Source organism: Ascaphus truei, chromosome 14 (assembly GCF_040206685.1).
Source record: "Ascaphus truei isolate aAscTru1 chromosome 14, aAscTru1.hap1, whole genome shotgun sequence".
In the NCBI taxonomy this organism is placed as follows: Eukaryota; Metazoa; Chordata; class Amphibia; order Anura; family Ascaphidae; genus Ascaphus; species Ascaphus truei.
The window spans coordinates 6,596,217-6,616,028 of NC_134496.1; the positions used below are offsets into that span (position 1 = coordinate 6,596,217).

General features: G+C 45.6%; 1 protein-coding gene across 2 annotated transcripts in view; it reads left to right on the forward strand.

Moving 5' to 3' along the window:
• The first annotated feature begins 6,450 nt into the window (after positions 1–6,450).
• Positions 6,451–19,812, forward strand: part of IWS1 (interacts with SUPT6H, CTD assembly factor 1) — a 36,475-nt gene continuing 23,113 nt past the window's right edge. The window contains exons 1-3 of one of the 2 annotated variants that reach the window (XM_075569611.1): positions 6,451–6,688; positions 9,150–9,259; positions 9,699–11,556. In XM_075569611.1, the coding sequence (XP_075425726.1) occupies positions 6,655–6,688; positions 9,150–9,259; positions 9,699–11,556 (2,002 nt within the window). In that variant the 5' untranslated portion in view covers positions 6,451–6,654. The remainder of the gene's footprint in view (positions 6,689–9,149; positions 9,260–9,698; positions 11,557–19,812) is intronic. The other variant, XM_075569610.1, reaches the window with a different exon arrangement.

Consider the following 19,812-nt stretch of genomic DNA (forward strand, 5'->3'; position numbering starts at 1 on the left):
CACTTTACCATTACGTCCCCCCCAAACACCTTCAAAAGAGTCTATCCCCAAGCATACTATGCGTCCTGCACAGCAAAAAAAAAGAGGGGTAGCTATACTCTTCAAACACAATATCTCATTCACGTTAAACAAAGAGGTCTCAGACCCAGAAGGCAGGTACTTAATCTTGCACGGCACCCTTTCAGGAGTAGAAATAATCTTAGTAAACGTGTACGCCCCAAATAAAGGCCAAGCGTAGTTTCTGAGAGACTTACAGTATGCGATAATATATCCCCCCAACCACGAACTACATTACTCTTGGTAGGTGATATGAACATGATAGCAATCCCAGAGCAAGACAGAACAAGCATATCAGGAACCCCGCACCCACGCTCCACAGAAAAAAATGCTAGAGAATTTAGAAACATATTAAAAGAGTTCTCGTTAACCGACATTTGGAGGGCGCAACATCAGGGTCAGCGGGACTACTCGTACTTCTCACCCCCTCACCAGACCTATACGAGTATTGATTATTTTCTAGGTACTAGAGACTCTACCAATAGATATCCCAATGTCCGAACTTAAAAATATTCCTAACAGAATTTTCCAATTTATCTGGAAAAACAAAAGACCAAGGGTTGCTAGATCAATTTTGCTAGCCCCTAAAGAATGCGGAGGCCTGGCAGTCCCGGATATCACTAAATACTATCTAGCGGCCCAATAAAACAAGTAATAATGTGGAACAACGACCCAACTACAAGTTGTTGGCTTGAGATTGAGTCTACCTATGCGAGACCTCTCTCTCTCCCGGCCACTCTCTGGACTGAGGGGGGAAAGAGAGACCTTCGCGGAGAAATTAAAACTGGGAGCAATGAGATGTACATGGAAGGTATGTTCTAGAAACAAGGGGAAATATGATCTGACAGCCTCCCCCACACTATTAACCCCTATTTTCAATAACCCTGAGTTTCTTCCAGGCTGGCTCCCACAGGGACTTAATAAATTCAAAAAGCTAAAGATAATGATAGCCGATGACTTTGTATCTAAAGGTAAGATACTACCACTTCCAGATCTAGAGAAAAAATATCAAATAGCAAACCTTTCAGTATTCCGTTTCCTTCAAATTCGACACTATTTACAAACAGTCTCTAAAGATTCGGCGTTTCAGACCCTAACAAATTTTGAGAGACTATGCAGAAGAGGCTATTATTGTAAGGGACTGATTTCGGAGATAAATCTGGGCCTGGCGAGAACTGCAGTATGCTTCTCAGCATAGTTACATGCTCAAATGGGCAGATTTAAATTTAGATAAGATTGGGAGGATATTTGGGAAGCAGCTTCAAAAACATCAATCTGTACCACTATAAAAGAGAATATTTACAAAATCCTATTTCACTGGTACCTAACCCCGAATAGGCTGAGCCAGATTTTCCCCGGATCCTCAGATTTGTGCTGGAGAGGATGCGGGCAAAGAGGAGATATGGCTCATATCTGGTGGAATTGCCCAAAAATTCAGGGGTTCTGGATCATGATGCAAACATTGATACGAGAACTCCTGGGGGTGGAGATAGAGGTGGACCGCTGTCCATGATTTTAGCTGAACCAAAAGATGGACTAGAAACAAGAGAGCAAAATGATAAACCATGTCCTCACAGCAGCCCGTTGCTCGGTTGCGGCGGCCTGGAAAAAGAGAAACGCTCCATCCAAACAGTTTTGAGAAGAATCAGGGAAATCAAGATGATGGAACTCCTCTTGGCGCAACTGAGCCAAAAAGTGGATAAATTCCACAACATTTGGTAGATTTGGCCAGAAAATTAATAACCCTATGTGGCTGCCCACAGTAGGACTAGATGGACTACTCCACCCCCCTCCTCTTTTTTTCCACCCCCTCTCTCTCTTCTTTGCTCTTCTCTATCCTTTGATACTTCCGGGAGAGATATACAAGGAAGCGGCTGCTTCCCTAATAAACCCTGAAACGTTGGATCATAACTAAAAGAAATAAAAATAAAAAGGAAGAGACACAAGAAAAATAAGACAACAACACAATGTTCATGTTAAAACCAATGTTTAATCCAACTTGATGTAGAAGACTGTTGACATGTATCGCTTTAAGTACAAATGTATATGTACACACGATATGTATGGAAATGTCTATTATATGATGTCTATCTCTCCAAAAACAATAAAAAAATTGAAACGAAAAAAAAAAACACACTTCATGGTTTGAGCTTCTGCCAAATGTCTCCATTTGAATTCTTTAGTTTAATAGTCCCCTTTGGGACTTATTCTTTGGCATTAACCACTTATATAGTCTCAAGTATCATTATATTCCTCCATCATAATTATATATATAGTTGGAGCTCCTTTTTCAATGTGTTTCAGAGATTCATTAAAAGTTGGTTAAGCTTCGTATTCGAATCTTTACAATTTTTATAATAATACAACGTGTCATTGTTTCAAGGTTCTTTGAAGTATTGTTGAGATAGACCTGTTTCTAGAGAGATGCGTTTAATTTCAGTTTACCAATTCTGTCCATACAAAAGTCTTTTCAAGATAATTACTGAGTTTGTCCCTAATGATTCTATATTTACTAATATTTACTAGTACATAATTGGCTTTATTTTTGTTAAATAAATCATGACACAGTGTAATATGTCATGTGTTGTTGTTCATCTGAGGTTGTATTTACCTAATTTTAAGACCTGCTGAGGAACAGATGATTGTTGCTATGTCCTGATATGTAAAACCATATCATTCAAAGAGGGTGTACTTTCTTTTTCACACAACTGTAGAAAGAATTATGTGTAAGGTTTAAGGGAAGTACTGTACCATAGACCCTCCTGGTCTGTGGGAACGGTCCAGAAGGGGTCTCTATCCCAAAACGTTGCCCCCCTTGTTTCAGTGCCCACTTATTTCCCTTGTGGTTTTTCCATCTCCCCTTTCCTTCCCCTCCTCCTTCCACTTGTTTACCTTACCGATAGCGCACTTTTTTTGTATATACACTTGTATGACACATGGCCCAGATGAGCCAGTGGTTCAGAAGCAGATCCCCTATAAATGTACACTCAATATCACTCAAAGGGAAAAGATGGAAAATGAGCATAAATGCATTAATAGGTATGAGACTTCACCCTAAGTACAGTACATGACAGAACGGTAAAAGTTTAAAAATCTTTTATTATATCTAAACAATTAAAATATAGGGCTTTAAAATGTATCCTCAATACAACAGTGCTGCTTGATATAGCCACTTCTGGATGTGTGTTGCAATATTCACCTCCAGTCAGACGACTATATATATAATGCTAGGTTATGGATAAGGGTAATAGGACCCTAAGGTAAATGATGAACCGGGTTTGAGCCTAAGAGGAAGGGAGTTTCTAGGCCAACTCCCCCCTCCCACGACCACGCTACAATTGAAACTATATTAAAGTCCAAATACACCGTGGTAATAATGGTTGCTCTTGAGCATTAGTTACTCCGACAGCTATATAAGTGGAATTGGGACATCCAGAGTGCCAGGTGTGGAGACCGTAGTGAAAACGGTTCCGGTACGACCGAAACGACACAACCGTGGTGGTAACAGTTACTCTGAACCAGAATGGATGGTTCTTAGTGGGTACTCGGTTGAGTGAAGACACCAGATTTGTTTGGTGTTCTCCTAATTACTGCCTGATTGCTGCTGAGTAAAGTTGCTGTAATCCTATTAGTGCAGCTGTTAAAGTCGTCAGTGTTGCGTGAGTAGAGCCTTGCAATCTTGGTCAGTGTGTTGAGGCAGCAATGGTGTTTCTATGAGGGCAGACATACATCCCAAGTTGTCAATGCACTGCGAGTAGAGCCTAACAGTCGTGGTCAGTGTGCTAGAGCAGCTCAACTCAAGTTTTTTCGTGTTGACATATTATCCCCTCGTGCACCGTTCACTCCTGTTTACTATATAAGGAGTGCTGGTATCTCATCTGTTTTTGTATTACACTTGTTATTGCATTACGCGCGAGTACTACTGTTTGACCTACATGGTCGTTATTGTAGCACTGAGTCACATTGGTTTTTTTTTTCTCCACCAGTGTACTCTGTGGGGATTCTATTTAATATAGATATGTTTAACAAATTTCTCGTGTCCAAATCTTTCTTACTATTTATTGTGTGCTAGGAACCCAATTGTTTGTTCAGTTTATTTGTAGTGAGGGTATAGGGTCTGGTCCCTTCGTTGTTCCCTTTGCACCAGCCTCACCATTTGTAATCCACAGTTTACCTTGAGTGCTGCATATACCATATACTTTTTTTTAACAAATGTACCATCCCATACCTTCCCTTCCCTTATTGCTAACCCCCAACCATCACCTGCCCTCATTTTTCATCTCTCTATTAACCTGTCTGGCAAGTAGCGTTTTTCATAATTTCTTGGCCCTGAAGACTGAGATCTCCTGATTCTTTTCAAGATAATGCGGAGTATATTCTTTTTATATTTGACAGATAAGCTGCAGTGAGCTTGGCTCGATTATTCATATTTAGTACTTCTGCCCTACAATTGATAACACTTGGGCTCAGATTTACAGTATCTAGTCCATAATTTTACTTGGTTTTTAATTCCCGTAGAACCCTAGCCAATATCTTCTAAATCAAGACAATCCCTGAGATTCCAGTTTCTAGCAGAAAGATGGTCATTGAGATTTTGATTGCCAGTAGATGTTTAATAGCTAAATTCTGGAAGAATCCGTATCCTCTTCTTATTAACTTAATCACCCAAAAACAGCAATAATAATGATTTGGAGAAACCGACAAGTATTCAACAAGGTACCTTTATTGTTTCTGTTATTCTGTCCCTTTCGCAAAATTCTAAATGTTAAGTACTAATTACAGTATTTCTTTGTTAAAATTTGTCACTTGAAAAACATCAGATTTTCATTTGCTGAATCTCTTTATTACTTGTTGTTTGCCGTTGTGCGTATTCCCAGTTTGATATCTGCATGTCAATGTACCTTTACTTTTCTTGTGTCCAATCTCTGTTTCCCTTTTTCCTGTACCCCACCACTATTTAAATGTACTAAGTAAAAAAAAAAACAACAACAAATGCAGTTAAAATGATTCTTGTTGTTAAATCACACACTTTGCATTGAACGTGTCAGTACCTCCTAGGACTATGTTCACATCACATCTGTGTGAATTCACCTCTCTTCTTTTTTTTCACCCTAGGCTGACACGTACAAGTATTTTAAAATATTATTTTTAAAGCAGCCCCCTTCCCCAGAAGCCTATTTGTCACGTTAGTATCTTGACCAATGAGCCCGTGCTGCTTTTAAAATAAAGTTGTGTTAAAAATCCTAATTTTCTTAATCACTAGCATCAGGTACCATTGTAACATTTACATTGCACTGGGCAGTGCTGCATTTTAACATTGGCACTCAAAATTAAACTGCTTATATTTCCTAAACGGAGCATCAGATTTAAAAAATAAAGCGTTGGAAAATGCAAGTTTATGCCAAAAGTGAAAGAAATGGCGGTTTTAAGTTAGTCTGTAAACACAGCGAGCAAAGACTTGATAGGTTGTTCTCTTGTCTGATGTCTCTGTATTACACAAGCGTTTGCACAGGCAGTGTCCCCCTCCCCTTATTGCTTTTCTGATAAGGACAAGGTGGGTGAAGGGTAAAGAAAACAGTTGATAGACAAACTCCCCCTGTTTCGGAAGCCCCTATTAAATGCCATTTGTAATTAACTTCCAAAAAAAACATGAAAGCAGCCACGTATTTTCCAGTTTAGTTGCTGTTGGGACAGGCTTTGAGAAAATAACACTTGATAAGGTTTTTGATTTTCTAGAAATTAAAATATATAGTAAGTTCATATTGAATTCAAACATTGTGCTGGCCAATTGTATTTGGCAACACGTATCGTCATTTAGGTCCCGTATACACACAAATATATATATAGATATATATCACACTATAGTTGGTATTAATAGAAACTGTTAGCACAGACTCAGTAGTCCTCTGTGTACTGATGAATATTATTAACTCGATAATGTGTTATTACACCATCCCCACCACGGATTATTTTCAATCTGTTGTGTGAATATTAATATTGAACAACCTCCAAATACCAAAATCGCTGAGATTTGAGACTTCTTGACCACACGTGGCATAATACTGACTCCTGAGTGAGATCTCATATGAATCCATCAACAGGCTGCTTTAAAATCAACGAGAGCCACTGAAAACTCTCTGAATTATATCAAATGCAAGTAAGATTTTGATTAAAAGAGGGAAAAATAACGCTAAACCATATTTGCGGGCTTTAGCCTTCGCCTCTCGCGCCCTCACACCCGCCATGCTACTCTATGACCGCGTGCTACTCTATGACTGCGCTCTCCCTCAGTCAGTGGGTGTGGGTAACATGGCGGCCGTTTTAGCTCCTCCCCCTCACGCGACACCAGTTGTGAGTCGCGCGACCTCTGACGCAGTGTAGAGACGCCGTCTCGCAGATTCGCTGCGGTTTGCGCATGCGTAGTGACACCCGGCTCGGTTGCGGCCTAGCGGTGCCCGTGAAGTTACACGGCGGGGGGAAGAGAGGAGGCGCTCGGGAGAGCTGCACTGGCTGTGTGACCGGAGGCAGGGCTCGCAGGCGGAGAGGGGGACTCGGGACAACAAGGAAAAGGCGGAGCCCAGCTCCGGAGAACCGAGCATGGAGGCGCATTATTACAGCCCGGAGCTCTCCGGTGAGAGGGGGGGAGGGGGCGAGGAGCTCCGGTCTGGCGATGTACGTGGGGCTGTGTGGCTAGTAACACCTTCACAGCCTCAACGGTTAGCAGAGGGTGACGCCATTGAAACTAACGGAGCATCTGGTGTTTGTAGGTGGGGGCATCATGGTAATGAGGGAGAAGGGGGGTGCAAGGGGTGCGCCTCCTAACATTTAGGGGCACTTTTTGAGGGAGGTGGGTTCCAATGGTGGTTGGTAGGGAGTGGTTGATGGTGTGGAAGAGAGGGATCGCATGGTATGTAATGGGGTGCCTGTAGGAGGGGGATCCAGTGGTATTTGGTGTGGATGATGTGTGTAGGAAGGGGATCCCATGGTATCTAATAGGGTGCTTGAAGTTTGAAGGTGGGGGATCAAGTGGTAATTGGTGGGGTGACGTTTGTGGGAAGGGGATCCCATTGTATGTAATGGGGTGCCTGAAGTTTGTAGGCGTAGGATCCAGCAGTGGGTGACAGTGTGTTTAGAAATGTGTGTGATGCAATCAAGGGTGGCACCGCTGTTACTATAATAGCGCTGATTGATGGTAATGTGTATGGCGCGACAGTACATTTTCTATTCAGTGTACTGTATTTCTTGGGATGTTATGAGATGTTACCGATCATGGCTTATAGGCACAATAAAAAAAGACAATGTGAAACAGCGCTAATAAATAAAAAAATTATATGTGTAACACATAAATAATGTACCTAAATAACATTGAAAACAGGCAACCTGGTGAATAATGACAGTACAGTCAAACAACAAGCATAAAAAGAAAGGGATAACCGGCGCCTAAAAAGTCCTTAAAGTGAATATCATTGAATATCAAACCGATCCTTGGAAAGTCCCAATAATGTCCTTGAGGTGAATGGGCAGAGATGGGGTGGATAGATAACTCTCACCATGCAGCAGTGCAATATGTGGAGAAAAAAACAAAACAAATTATGGTACAGTATGCCAATCAATGTTGACAAATTACATTGATCACAAAACAAACAGAACAGACCAACAAGACGAACAATGGCAAGGCTTGAGATTGAACACAAAGCTATTTAATAACAATACAAAATGCTGGGTTCCGGAGGATAACAAGAAATTGCAGCAGGTCCAGAGGGGTAAAATTGAGTAGGGTCTCAATTTTACCCCTCTGGACCTGCTGCAATTTCTTGTTATCCTCTGGAACCCAGAATTTTGTATTGTTATTAAATAGCTTTGTGTTCAATCTCAAGCCTTGCCATTGTTCGTCTTGTTGGTCTGTTCTGTTTGTTTTGTGTTCAATGTAATTTGTCAACATTGATTGGCATACTGCACCATAATTTGTTTTGTTTTTTTCTCCACATATTGCACTGCTGCATGGTGAGAGTTATCTATCCACCCCATCTCTGCCAATTCACCTCAAGGACATTATTGGAACTTTCCAAGGATCGGTTTGATTTTCACTTTAAGGACTTTTTTGGCGCCGGTTATCATAGACATACAATACAACAAAAATGCAACTCATAACCCTATGGGGAATGGTCCAAGATTCTCCTTTGTAGATTGGTGTAGTGAAGTTTTGGGGCGTGCAGGTGTCACCAAATATGGAAACCGTAAAAGTGCAACATAGTGCAATATGTTCTCAGCTGGGTTGGAATTTCTAAAGATAATCTGTAAAGTGGGAACTCACATTTTCTTAAATCAAAAACAGCATTTTCCAAATCTTTTGGTAGATGTTTCAGGCTTGGAACAGGTGGTGTTGGTGGTAAGACTGTTTTGCAGATTGCAAAGCCACAGGTACATTCTTGGCTTTTCTCTGTTTGTTCATTTTGAAGTCATCATTAGCCATACATATAAACAGTAGGGGATATATTTGAATTCGGTGTTCCCGTTAAGTGCAGATGGGCAAAACAGGCAGTCCCAAACCTAATGTAAAATCTCAAGATTTGTATTCCCAAAATACCAGGCCAAGTGCCCATTTCAAGGTGTTTCTCGCCACGTTTTCTTTCCCACCCTTACCGATAAGGTAAACACATTCATTTTTCACAAGGTTCACATGAGTAAAAGTTATTTTTAGAGTTAATCTTTCCAAAGAAACCAGCTAACTAGTTTTAAAATGTATTTTTGACCTGGTAGGTAGACTTCCGCCAAAAATGTTTATATAGATGTGTGTGTGTGTGTGTGTGTGTGTGTGTGTGTGTGTGTGTGTGTGTGTGTGTGTGTGTGTGTGTGTTCCGTCTGAGGCATGGGTGTGAAGGTACAGGCACTCCAAAGTAAGCAAATAAGGTGTGTGTGTATATATCTCTCTCACTCCACCAAAATAATGATGGGTGCTTTGTGTGTATATGTATCTATTATGAAACCTCTATAAATGTGGGAAAAAGTCTGACACTCAAAAGATGATCAGAAAGTGGTAGTGACCATGGGTGTGCGCATCATTTTATTCTTTACACCTTTTCCTGTTGCAGACGATGGGGGTGCGACTCCAGTGCAAGATGAGCGGGAATCTGCCTCAGATGATGAGGGAAATGAGCAGCGCCATGGATCAGAGGCTGGAAGCCGAGGACGCAAGTATGAGGTACTGTCTGAAACAATATTATGTGTATTTATTAAATACTGCCTGTATATCAGAAAATTGGAGTTACATTGAAGCTCTGCGCTGGAGAGTGAGAAGTATCTTTTGGTGTTAGAAATGTGGGAAATGTACCCGTTTGGGTCGATTTGTAAAGTTAGGCGTGGTGGGAAAAACAGATCTGAGGATCATTGCTCTGCTTCCTGAAATTGTGCCCCACAATGTCTTGCATAGCGCTGTGGGGCACAACTTCAGGAAGCAGTGATGATTGTCAACTCTTCTGTCGTGGTTCTACAGCGTTTGCAGTGTATGCCGCTATGGACCACTGCGGTCGACAAGTGACAATGTTAAGAGACCAATGAAGCAAAGTAGAACCTTTTTGTACTGTATATCAGTCCTCTAGTTCTGAACCCCTGGTTAAGACTTTTATGTTCTTCTTTTTCAGACTAAGCACAGTGATGCAGAGGAGGATAGGCGAGATGGTGCCAGTGGGTCTGAGAATGATGATGCTGCTGCTGACCCCAATGATTCAGAAGATGATGAACTGAGAATTCACAACTCCAGTAACTTAGGAAACGATGACAGCTTTAATCACAATGCAAGTGATTCTGAGAACGAGGGTAACCAACATCATGTTGCTAGTGATTCAGAAGATGAGGCACACGGACAAAAGGACAGCGATTCTGAGGATGGCACCCTCTTAAAACGTGCTGCCAGCGATTCGGAGGAGGAGGTTCACTCTAGACATTCAGCCAGTGACTCTGAGGAAGATGAACATAGCAAGAGACAAGTTAATAACTCGGAAGATGAAACCCCAGTTAAATATGCAGCCAGTGACTCGGAGGATGAGGGTCCGGCGAAGCGCGTGGCCAGTGACTCGGAGGATGAGGCTCCAGCTAAGCACGTGGCTAGTGACTCGGAGGATGAGGCTCCAGCTAAGCACATGGCTAGTGACTCGGAGGATGAGGCTCCGGCTAAGCGCGTGGCTAGTGACTCGGAGGATGAGGCTCCGGCTAAGTGCGTGGCTAGTGACTCGGAGGACGAGGCTCCAGCTAAGCGCGTGGCTAGTGACTCGGAGGAAGAGGCTCCGGCGAAGCACATGGCCAGTGACTCAGAGGATGAGGCTCCGGCTAAGCGCGTGGCCAGTGACTCGGCGGATGAGGCACCAGCTAAGCGCGTGGCCAGTGACTCGGAGGATGAGGCACCAGCTAAGCGCGTGGCCAGTGACTCGGAGGATGAGGCACCAGCTAAGCGTGTGGCCAGTGACTCGGAGGATGAGGCTCCGGCTAAGCGCGTGGCCAGTGACTCGGAGGACGAGGCTCCGGCTAAACGCGTGGCCAGCGACTCGGAGGATGAGGCTCCGGCTAAGCGCGTGGCCAGCGACTCGGAGGACGAGGCTCCGGCTAAGCGAGTGGCCAACGACTCGGAGGATGAGGCTCCGGCTAAGCGCGTGGCCAGCGACTCGGAGGATGAGGCTCCGGCTAAGCGCGTGGCCAGCGACTCGGAGGATGAGGCTCCGGCTAAGCGCGTGGCCAGCGACTCGGAGGATGAGGCTCCGGCTAAGCGCGTGGCCAGCGACTCGGAGGATGAGGCTCCGGCTAAGCGCGTGGCCAGCGACTCGGAGGATGAGGCTCCGGCTAAGCGCGTGGCCAGCGACTCGGAGGATGAGGCCCCGGCTAAGCGCGTGGCCAGCGACTCGGAGGATGAGGCTCCGGCTAAGCGCGTGGCCAGCGACTCGGAGGATGAGGCTCCGGCTAAGCGCGTGGCCAGCGACTCGGAGGGTGAGGCTCCGGCTAAGCGCGTGGCCAGCGACTCGGATGGTGAGGCTCCGGTTAAGCGCGTGGCCAGCGACTCGGAGGGTGAGGCTCCGGCTAAGCGCGTGGCCAGCGACTCGGAGGGTGAGGCTCCGGTTAAGCGCGTGGCCAGCGACTCGGAGGGTGAGGCTCCGGCTAAGCGCGTGGCCAGCGACTCGGAGGATGAGGCTCCGGCTAAGCGTGTGGCCAGTGACTCGGAGGATGAGGCTCCGGCTAAGCGCGTGGCCAGCGACTCGGAAGATGAATTCCCCAGAATGAAGAGGAAAATTGAGTCGTCCGATGACAGCGATGATGAAGACAAGAGCAAGGGTAAGCCTGGCCTGAAGAAGATCAAGAAGTTATCACAGGACAGCTCAGGGAGTGAAGACAGCGGGAACGAGGGTACCAAAAGGCGCAAAGCATCAGAGAGCGACGAAGAGGGAGAGAAAGTGGTAAAGAGGAAAGCAACCATCCTTTCTGACAGCGAAGAGGAGACGGCTGATAAACCAGGTATTTCATTGTGTTAAAGCGTAGAAATAAAATCAATGAGTCAAGGGTTCAAAAAAGTAACAACATGAGTTTATCTGTACCAAGGCACAATTGGGAGACAAGAATTCAGAAAGAACTCAAGCCTCTGAAAACATATTGCTTGGATCACATTTTTATACATTTCAAAATGAGTAATACACCCCTTAAGGGGGCTGGCTTAGAGATAAATAATATGATGACATGCAAAAATACATATTGGTTGATACCTAAATATGCTGCATACGCTATATTCTTATCGATAATTTACCATAATGTGGGCCTCTTAACCTTGTGACATAAGGGAGTTACTCTGTCCAGCCCTGTATGTGTACTGTAGCTGTCAGATAACAGCTACACTACGGTCAGCAGGAATATCGCTTACGAATGCTATTTCAATTTATTACATGACTCGTAGGAATTACACAAGGGTGGGTTAGATCCAGAAGCGATACTCTGCAGAATCAAACATTCACAGTTCATTCATTCACGAATGAAACAAATAAACATTCATATAAGCAAACACTCAGAAAATGGTGGTTTAGGCCAAAATGGAGGTGATGATGGCCACACACATTATCTCAATCTTCACAATTGCTTAAGCCGTGATTATACAGAAAACGCGTGCTGTGTGTAGCGGCCCGTTCGCCTGGAAAACATTAACAATATAATAGCATTGATGATACCTTTTGCGGAGTGCGCACCGTGTGGAACTGCAGGGCTGATGTCTCCTGGCGCCATCCTCAGATTTGTTCTTGGTTGGCGACGTAACGTGAGAGGTTCCAGCCAATGAGGGCGAACCGCTCGCGGCCACGCCTCCCTGTCTCCGCTTTGCAGTTTCCCAGGTATAATCAAGATGCTGCTCAGCGGTAGCGTGAGGGTGATGTCACCGGATTGCGCTGCCGCTCAGCGGCATCTGGTATAATCGAGCCCTTAGAACCGTGCCAACAAATGTCTGGGGTCTGGTAAGGGAGAGGGGTCCATTCACTTGTTACTAATAGTCAGGTTAGTGTGGAAATAAATACTATAAACGCTACCCTCTGTTTTACTTTATTACTTAACCCTACGCTGTCAGAGGGGCCTGCAACTCCTTGTTCTGCCAGTACAGGGGCTAACGACACTGATAGAGAAGTTATTGTTTGTACTTTCTGCTGGTCGCTTAGTTTTTTATTGCTTTTACTTTAATATTTTTTTGCCCATTTCTGATTTTTGCTAACATTGTAAAAATTCACAACTTATTGGAACTTTTTTTTTTTTAGTTTGAGAACCTTTTGTTTGTTCTTAAAAGCCATCTAGCGTCAGGGAAACTATGCCTCCGTTGTAATGTGCCATTTAATTTAACCAGGAGAGTTAGTGCTGCAAAATTCTGTAAAAAAAAAAAAAAAAAAAAAAAAAAGAACGATGATGGTCTGTTATCTTGGTTTTATGAATGAACATCTCTTCTGTTTGCCGGTGAGAATGCAATTTGCGCCAGACTTTAGAGCGATGCTCCGTTTGTGAGGTTCATACATAAATAGCCCACTTGTGTTAATAGAACTTGATTTGGGATTTATACACATTTATTAACCAAAGCAATGTGCTCCAGTCAGTTGAAATAGATCTTCTGTTGGAGATTTACTGTGTTGGAGACCTAATTATCTATCTGTTAATGTAATGCCCATATTTTTAGAAATTTGGGGCCAGAGTCGTTGACCCAGCTCGTCAACTGCTCCATCTGGCAAACATGCCAAATTCTATTCCTGATTTTGGGTATGGTTGGAATTTCTTTTTGCTTCCACAATGCTGCGATCTCGCATCTCGTGGTGGTTGCGAAATGCATAACCAGTTTGTGTGTCGCCTTGGACACGCCCTGGGGCCGTCTGCTCACTAGGAACAGCCACGGGTCCAGGGGGATCTCCAAATTGAGAATCCTTTGTAACCACTCTGATAGATTCCCAAATCGGGACCACGATCGGGCAGGACCACAGCATGTGTTTCAGGTCGGCGACTTCCCCGCACTGTTTTGGGCAGAGCGGGGAATATCCCTTGACAAATTTAGATAATTTTGCTGGGGTATGATACCACCGCATTAGGACCTTATATGCGTTCTCCTTTAACGTGGTACATATTGAACTTTAACAGCCGCTTGCAATATGTGGTCCCATTACTCGTCCTCTAGAGTCTCTCCTAAATCTGTCTCCCACTGTCGCATATATTTCAGTCTGGGAACGTCTGCTGTCGTTGGACACATCACCTCCCTGTACATCTGTGAGGTTAGTCCCCTTATGTCCGTTTCTCTTGAACACAGCTGTTCGAAATTAGTTCGCGCTGGACGAACTAGGAATTTATTATAGAATGCCCTGACCTGGAGGAATCTAAATAATTCTGAGTTTGGCAGGTTTTTTTCTGCCTTAAGTATGTCGAACGTCTTGATAAATTTATTTCCTTCCTGGTCTTTCAATCGTGTGTACCCCGCTTGCGTCCATTTTACGAATTTGTCACCCAACAGCCCTGGAGCAAAATCCAGGTTTCCCAGTAGGGGGGTCATTAATGACTGCTGTGTTGTTAACTTAGCTTTAAATTTAGAATCCTCCCGACCGCCAGCGAGTTCGCGATTGCGCAGTGCGGCGTCTTGATCGATTTATTTTTTTTACATCGTTTTTGGAGCCAAATCAGGTCGTGGAGCGCTACTGGCGCAAATCATTCATTTTCTATGGCTACCCATCTTCTCTTGGCTGGCTTCGAGTACCATTGGACAATTTGGCATAGTTGTGCCGCCTTGTAATATGCCAACAAGCAAGGTACCGATAGCCCTCCTTTCGTCACTGGTTTTGTCAGTAGGCTTTTTGCAATTCGTGGGCTTTTTTTGTTCCAAATAAATTGGATGATGTGGGCCTGTAGGGCCAGGATCTCAGCCCGAACGAGCGGAATTGGTAGGGCTTGAAACAAATATAGCATCTTGGGTAGTAAGTTTATTTTGACACTATTATTCCTACCGAACCATGATATCCCATAGCCCGCCCATACCCTGAGATCCTCCTTCAGTTTCCCCATCATCTTGGGGAAATTAGCTTTGTATAATGTATTGTATTCTTTGGTGATATATACCCCTAAATATTTGATCGCGGAGGGCTGCCATTTAAAATTGAAGTTGAGTTCTATTAATTTTTCGACCGGTTTGGTTAGGTTGATGTTAAGAGCCTCCGACTTGGTCTGGTTAATTTTAAACCCCGAAACCATGTTGAAAGTTCCCAAGATCTCAAAAACGTTGGGCAAGGAGGTAAGCGGCGTTGACAACGTTAAAATCACATCGTCTGCGTATAACGCTACTTTGTGTCTGCTCTCCCACTTCTATCCCTGCTGCATTTGGGCTTAACCTAATATGGGCCGCTAGGGGCTCTATACATAGGGTGAATAACAGAGGTGATAGAGGGCACCCCGGACGTGTCCCGCTACGGACGTTAAATACCTCAGAGGGGAAACCCTGGTGTCTCACTCTTGCCGTAGGACCATTATAGAGAGCTTGTATTGCCTCAAGGAGGCGCCCCCCGAAGCCGAACACCCCCAGCGTCTCTCTTAGGTAGGGCCAGTCGATTCTGTCGAAGGCTTTTTCGGCATCCAGACTTAATACCATTGACGGGATATTTTTCTTTTTCGCCAGATCAATCAAATCTATAATCCGTCTGATATTGTCTGCCGCCTGCCTGCCCCCAATAAAGCCTACTTGATCCGGGTGTATCAACCCGGAAAGGACAATGCCCACCCTAATCGCTATTAGTTTAGAGAAGATTTTGATATCAGAATTAATCAGGGATATAGGCCGGTAGCTCTTGTAGTCTGCCGGGTCCTTACCGGGTTTGTGGATCAGTGAGTTGGACACCTGGAGCATCTGTGCCGGTGTCACGGGAGACTCCTGTGGCGGGTAGGATCTCGGTGGCCGGAACAGCAGGAAGCGTAGTAGGGGTCACAAGCAAGGGTCCGAGACAGGCGGCAGGTAGCGCAGTCAGGAAACAAGCAGAGGTCCGAGGCAGGCGGCAGGTAGCGGCGTCAGGTAACAAGCAGAGGTCAGCAACGAGGAGACTGGAACAGGACAGGGGAGCAAGGACAGGTCTGGGGGCAGGGACTGAGAACAGGAATAAACAGGGACAAGCCAGATACCAGCAAGGGCTTTTACTGTGAACAGACTTCTATGGTACAGGTAAAGAAAACAGATCAGGATATCAGAAGCATGTACATTAGGAATCTGACTTCAAGCAAAGGCAAAACCAACAGACAGGAAGCAAGCTATAAGGACAAAGACAGGAACAACAAGAAGACAGACAGACAGAGGAACCCAGAGCCAACAGATGGCAGCAGCACACCCAGTGGACAAGGAAGCTATGGCTAGGCAGGAGGTCTAGGCGATCCTGACAGCCGGGAAGGGCTCCCCCGCTAGTATCCCATTAAATAATTTCAGCAAGTGTGGAGCCAGGATCTTACAGAATTTTTTATAATATAAATTAGAATAGCCATCCGGCCCAGGGGCTTTTGCTGATTTAAGAGTCTTCATTACCTCTGTTAGCTCTTCTAGGGTGAAATCCCCTTGTAGTGCCTCCCTATCCTCCGTGCTCACGGTCGGTAAATTCGCCTCGGTTAGGAATTTCTCTAGCGTCTGCTGTTTTTTGGTTGTGGTTGACCTTATCTCCGTCATATAGTGTCGCATAATAAATTTTGAACACTTCCACTATTTGTCTAGGATCAGGGGTAAGGTCCCCCCCCCCCTGTGTTTTGATGGACGCGATACGAAAATTTGGAAGCTTGTTTCGGAGCATGTTGGCGAGTAAAGTATCTGGCTTGTTGGCTTTCTCATAAAATCTGCGCTTCGACCACGCCAACTCCTTTTCGGCCTGAGAGGATAGCACCAAATTAAGGGCCGCTTTAGTATCAGACAATTCTTGCCACGTGGTCTGACTCTTAATGGAATGCTGTGCAGTGAGGTGTGCTAACTTCGCCTGCAGTTCCTTTATCTTTTTTACTTTTTCTCTCTTTCTGTTACTGGCTTTATTCATCAGTATTCCTCTGAGTGTAGCCTTATGGGCCTCCCAGAGCGTGGCATGTGATGGCACACTGCCTTCATTTTCCCTAAAGAATTCCTTAATCCGCTCTCCTATTTCCTGTTCGGTTGCGGGGGCTTTTAATAGGAGCTCATTTAACTTCCAATTTGCTCCAGGTCTGTCTAGTGCTGCTAAAGTGCACCTTAGCTCTACTGGTGCGTGGTCTAACCACAAAATTCCATGAATCTCTGTATGGCCGATCATTGGAACCACTCTGTTAGACACTAGGAGGTAATCTATCCTGCTGTATCGGTTGTGAGGGTGGGAGAAAAAGGTATATTCGCGGGCGTCTGGGTGTTGTTCTCGCCAGGCGTCAATCAGCTGACAGTCATGGAGGCCCTTATGTATTGTTAGTAGGTCCTGTTTGTGGGAAGCGTTAAGTCTCGTGCATCTGTCTAAGTCAGGGTCTAAGGTGCGGTTGAGGTCTCCGGCTAGGAAAAAACTCCCCTTTGCAACACTATTTTATCGAAGAGATGGGTAAAGAATGTTGAGTTTGGTTCGCATGGGGCGTATACTGAAGCTAATGTTAGCGGCTGGCCCTGGATTGAGCCAATCAAAATTAGAAATCGACCTTCTTTGTCTGGGTATTGTTTATCTATCGTTAGCGCTAGCCTATTGTGTAGTATAATTGCTACTCCTCGTTTTTTTAACGTTGGCCGAGGCCAAATAAACCGTTCTGTAGCTTTTATCTAAAAATGTTGGATGATTAGTTTGTGAGAAGTGCGTTTCTTGTAAAAATAATGTCTGCTTTCTTACGACTGTATTCTTTGAATGCAATTCTACGACTTTGTGGGGCTATTAAACCCTTTAACATTATGAGAGATCATAACTAGTTCGCTACTGATCTTGTATGTAGTTGGTGGCTGCTCCGGGCTCAAATTTAACTCTTATTCTTGCATCCGTTCCTTTGGAGGTCTCATCCACATCCGTGGTTGCTCTGTGGTTCCTCCAACCCCGAGGGTTCTGCGTGCTGAGGTAGGGACAGGTTGACACAACAGGGAGGTGGGGAGGGAAACATGTAGTCAAATATAAACTGTGGTCTCTGGGCCATGGCACCTGTACCCTGACCCTGAGCATCGCCCCTGAGTGAACGGTGTAAGGGGCCAGATGCATCCCTCTCTGGCGTCCCACCCCCTCCCGCACCGTTATCGCCGGTGACCTGGAACGAAGTCCTAACTGGTCCCGATGTGTGGCTCATGCGGAAACCAGGGCAGGCTCGAACCCCGCTGCCCGTGTCCGCTCCAGCAATTATCTAAAGCAAAAACGAAAAACTTTGGAGTGCATCGTTCCCCCTGTCCCGAGTATTAGCCTGAGTGTTGGCTAAGTACAACCCCTCTTCTCTGTGAAGCCCTACTGCCCTCCTTCTGTTTCCGTGTATGGGCCCTGTGGTTGTTATGTCTTGTGTGGAGACCTAACCTGTTTGCCTCCCCTGGGGTTTATTTTATGTAGACTTAGTTTAGACCTCCCCTGGGAGTTACTATTGTGTGTTTGATATTCCCAGGCGATCTCTGGACTATGGAACCATGGGTGTGTGACCCCTCGTTCGATTCTGCTCTGAGCCTGGATCCCTTTGATATGTTGGGGGGTTACCTTTTCCCGTCTCCTCTTTGGCTCGATCCCTTATCTAGTCCCTACTCTCTTGACCTCTGCTCTCATTCCCCTATTATCCCACCGCTCACCTACCTATCTCCAACATCTATCCTGTCACTTCCATTTTCCCTCTCGTCTACTTTACTCTGCCTTCTTCACGTACTTCGCCCTCTTCCTCATCTCATCCCCTCCTCTGCTCACATATCTCTGTCACCTTCCCTCCATCTTCACTTCCCCCTATCCCGTCTCATCCTGCAAGGAACCTTTTCCTGCTCTCCAGTGCACCTCCCCCTACCTTCTCGTCTACCTACTTCTTACTCTTCTGCTCTGCCCTTGTCTTCCCTTGGACTATTCTCTCTCCTTCATACTCTTTCCTTCTATCGACCTATTGCGCTCAGTTTCTCCTGGGCCTGGTAGTCATTAATCGGGGCTTTTATTGTAAAGTAAGTGCTCCTCTTCGTTGCTGTCCAAACATATGCTGGGCTCCGGTGCGGTCTGCGCAGCGATCACCTCCTTCTCTGTCGTGTGGGGCTTTATGGCGTCGTCCTGTGCCTCTGCACGGGAGTAGGGATGCTCCGGCCGGCTGTCGGTCGTTCGCCTGCTGTTCCTCTGTCGCTGCGTAGGTTGTGAGTGGCGGCTCTGTGCTCTCTTCCGGCGCTTCCTGCTGTCGTGCCCTGTGTCTTCCGCCACCTCCAAGATGGCCGCCCCGCGGACCGCCCCTTCCTGTAACATTCTTCCCCGGCCGCCATTTTGAAGAGGGCGGCCCATCAGAGAGGACGTGTCGGCGGCTGCTCCTCCTGTCTGGGTATTTTTCCCGCCCGGGCAGTGTTTCCCGCCTACCTGCCTTCCTCGTTCTGCGTGTCACAGTGGGAGCCTCCATGTCGCCATCTTAGCGGCCATTCAATAACCACGAGGTAAGTTCTTGTAATTTTTCTGGTATTTCTTATGTGTGACTGGTAGCCAGCCGGATTCCGTCTTCAAGTTCCAACGCTCCTGTGGTTGACGATACAGGGACTCCTTTATCAAATGTTCGGGGATTCGGTGCACTTTTTAATACATTGAACGGCAAACTTTAAAACTTATAACAGCTTAGGAAATGGGATGTTGGTAGCGTGATCTCAGCCTTGGTCGGTCCCGGCTTTGGCCATATTTCCTACTGTGGTCCACGAGGGGCCTGGGGCTGTATCGACTGCGTCTGTTTCTGTGGGGGCCGCCCGCAGCCCTAGTTTCCTTAGGAACCCGGGCCCCTCATCTGGGGACTTCATACTTATTGGGCGGCCATTGCGTGCCACCAGGAGGCCGAATGTGAATGTCCAACGATAACGAATCGCGTTATCCCGCAACACTTTTGTGATGGGCCACAGACCCCTTCGACGGGCTAGTGTAGAAGGGGCTATGTCCTGAAATACGGCGATTTTCGCCCCTTCAAACTCTAAGAGGGGTGCATTCCTGGCACGCTGCTGCACCTCCTCTCTGTTATTTTAGTAGTGCAGCCGCACTATGATATCCCGCGGCTGCTCGGTCTGCTGCGGCCTGGAGCGCAGTGCACGGTGGCACCGGTCCATGTGCAGCCTGTCTT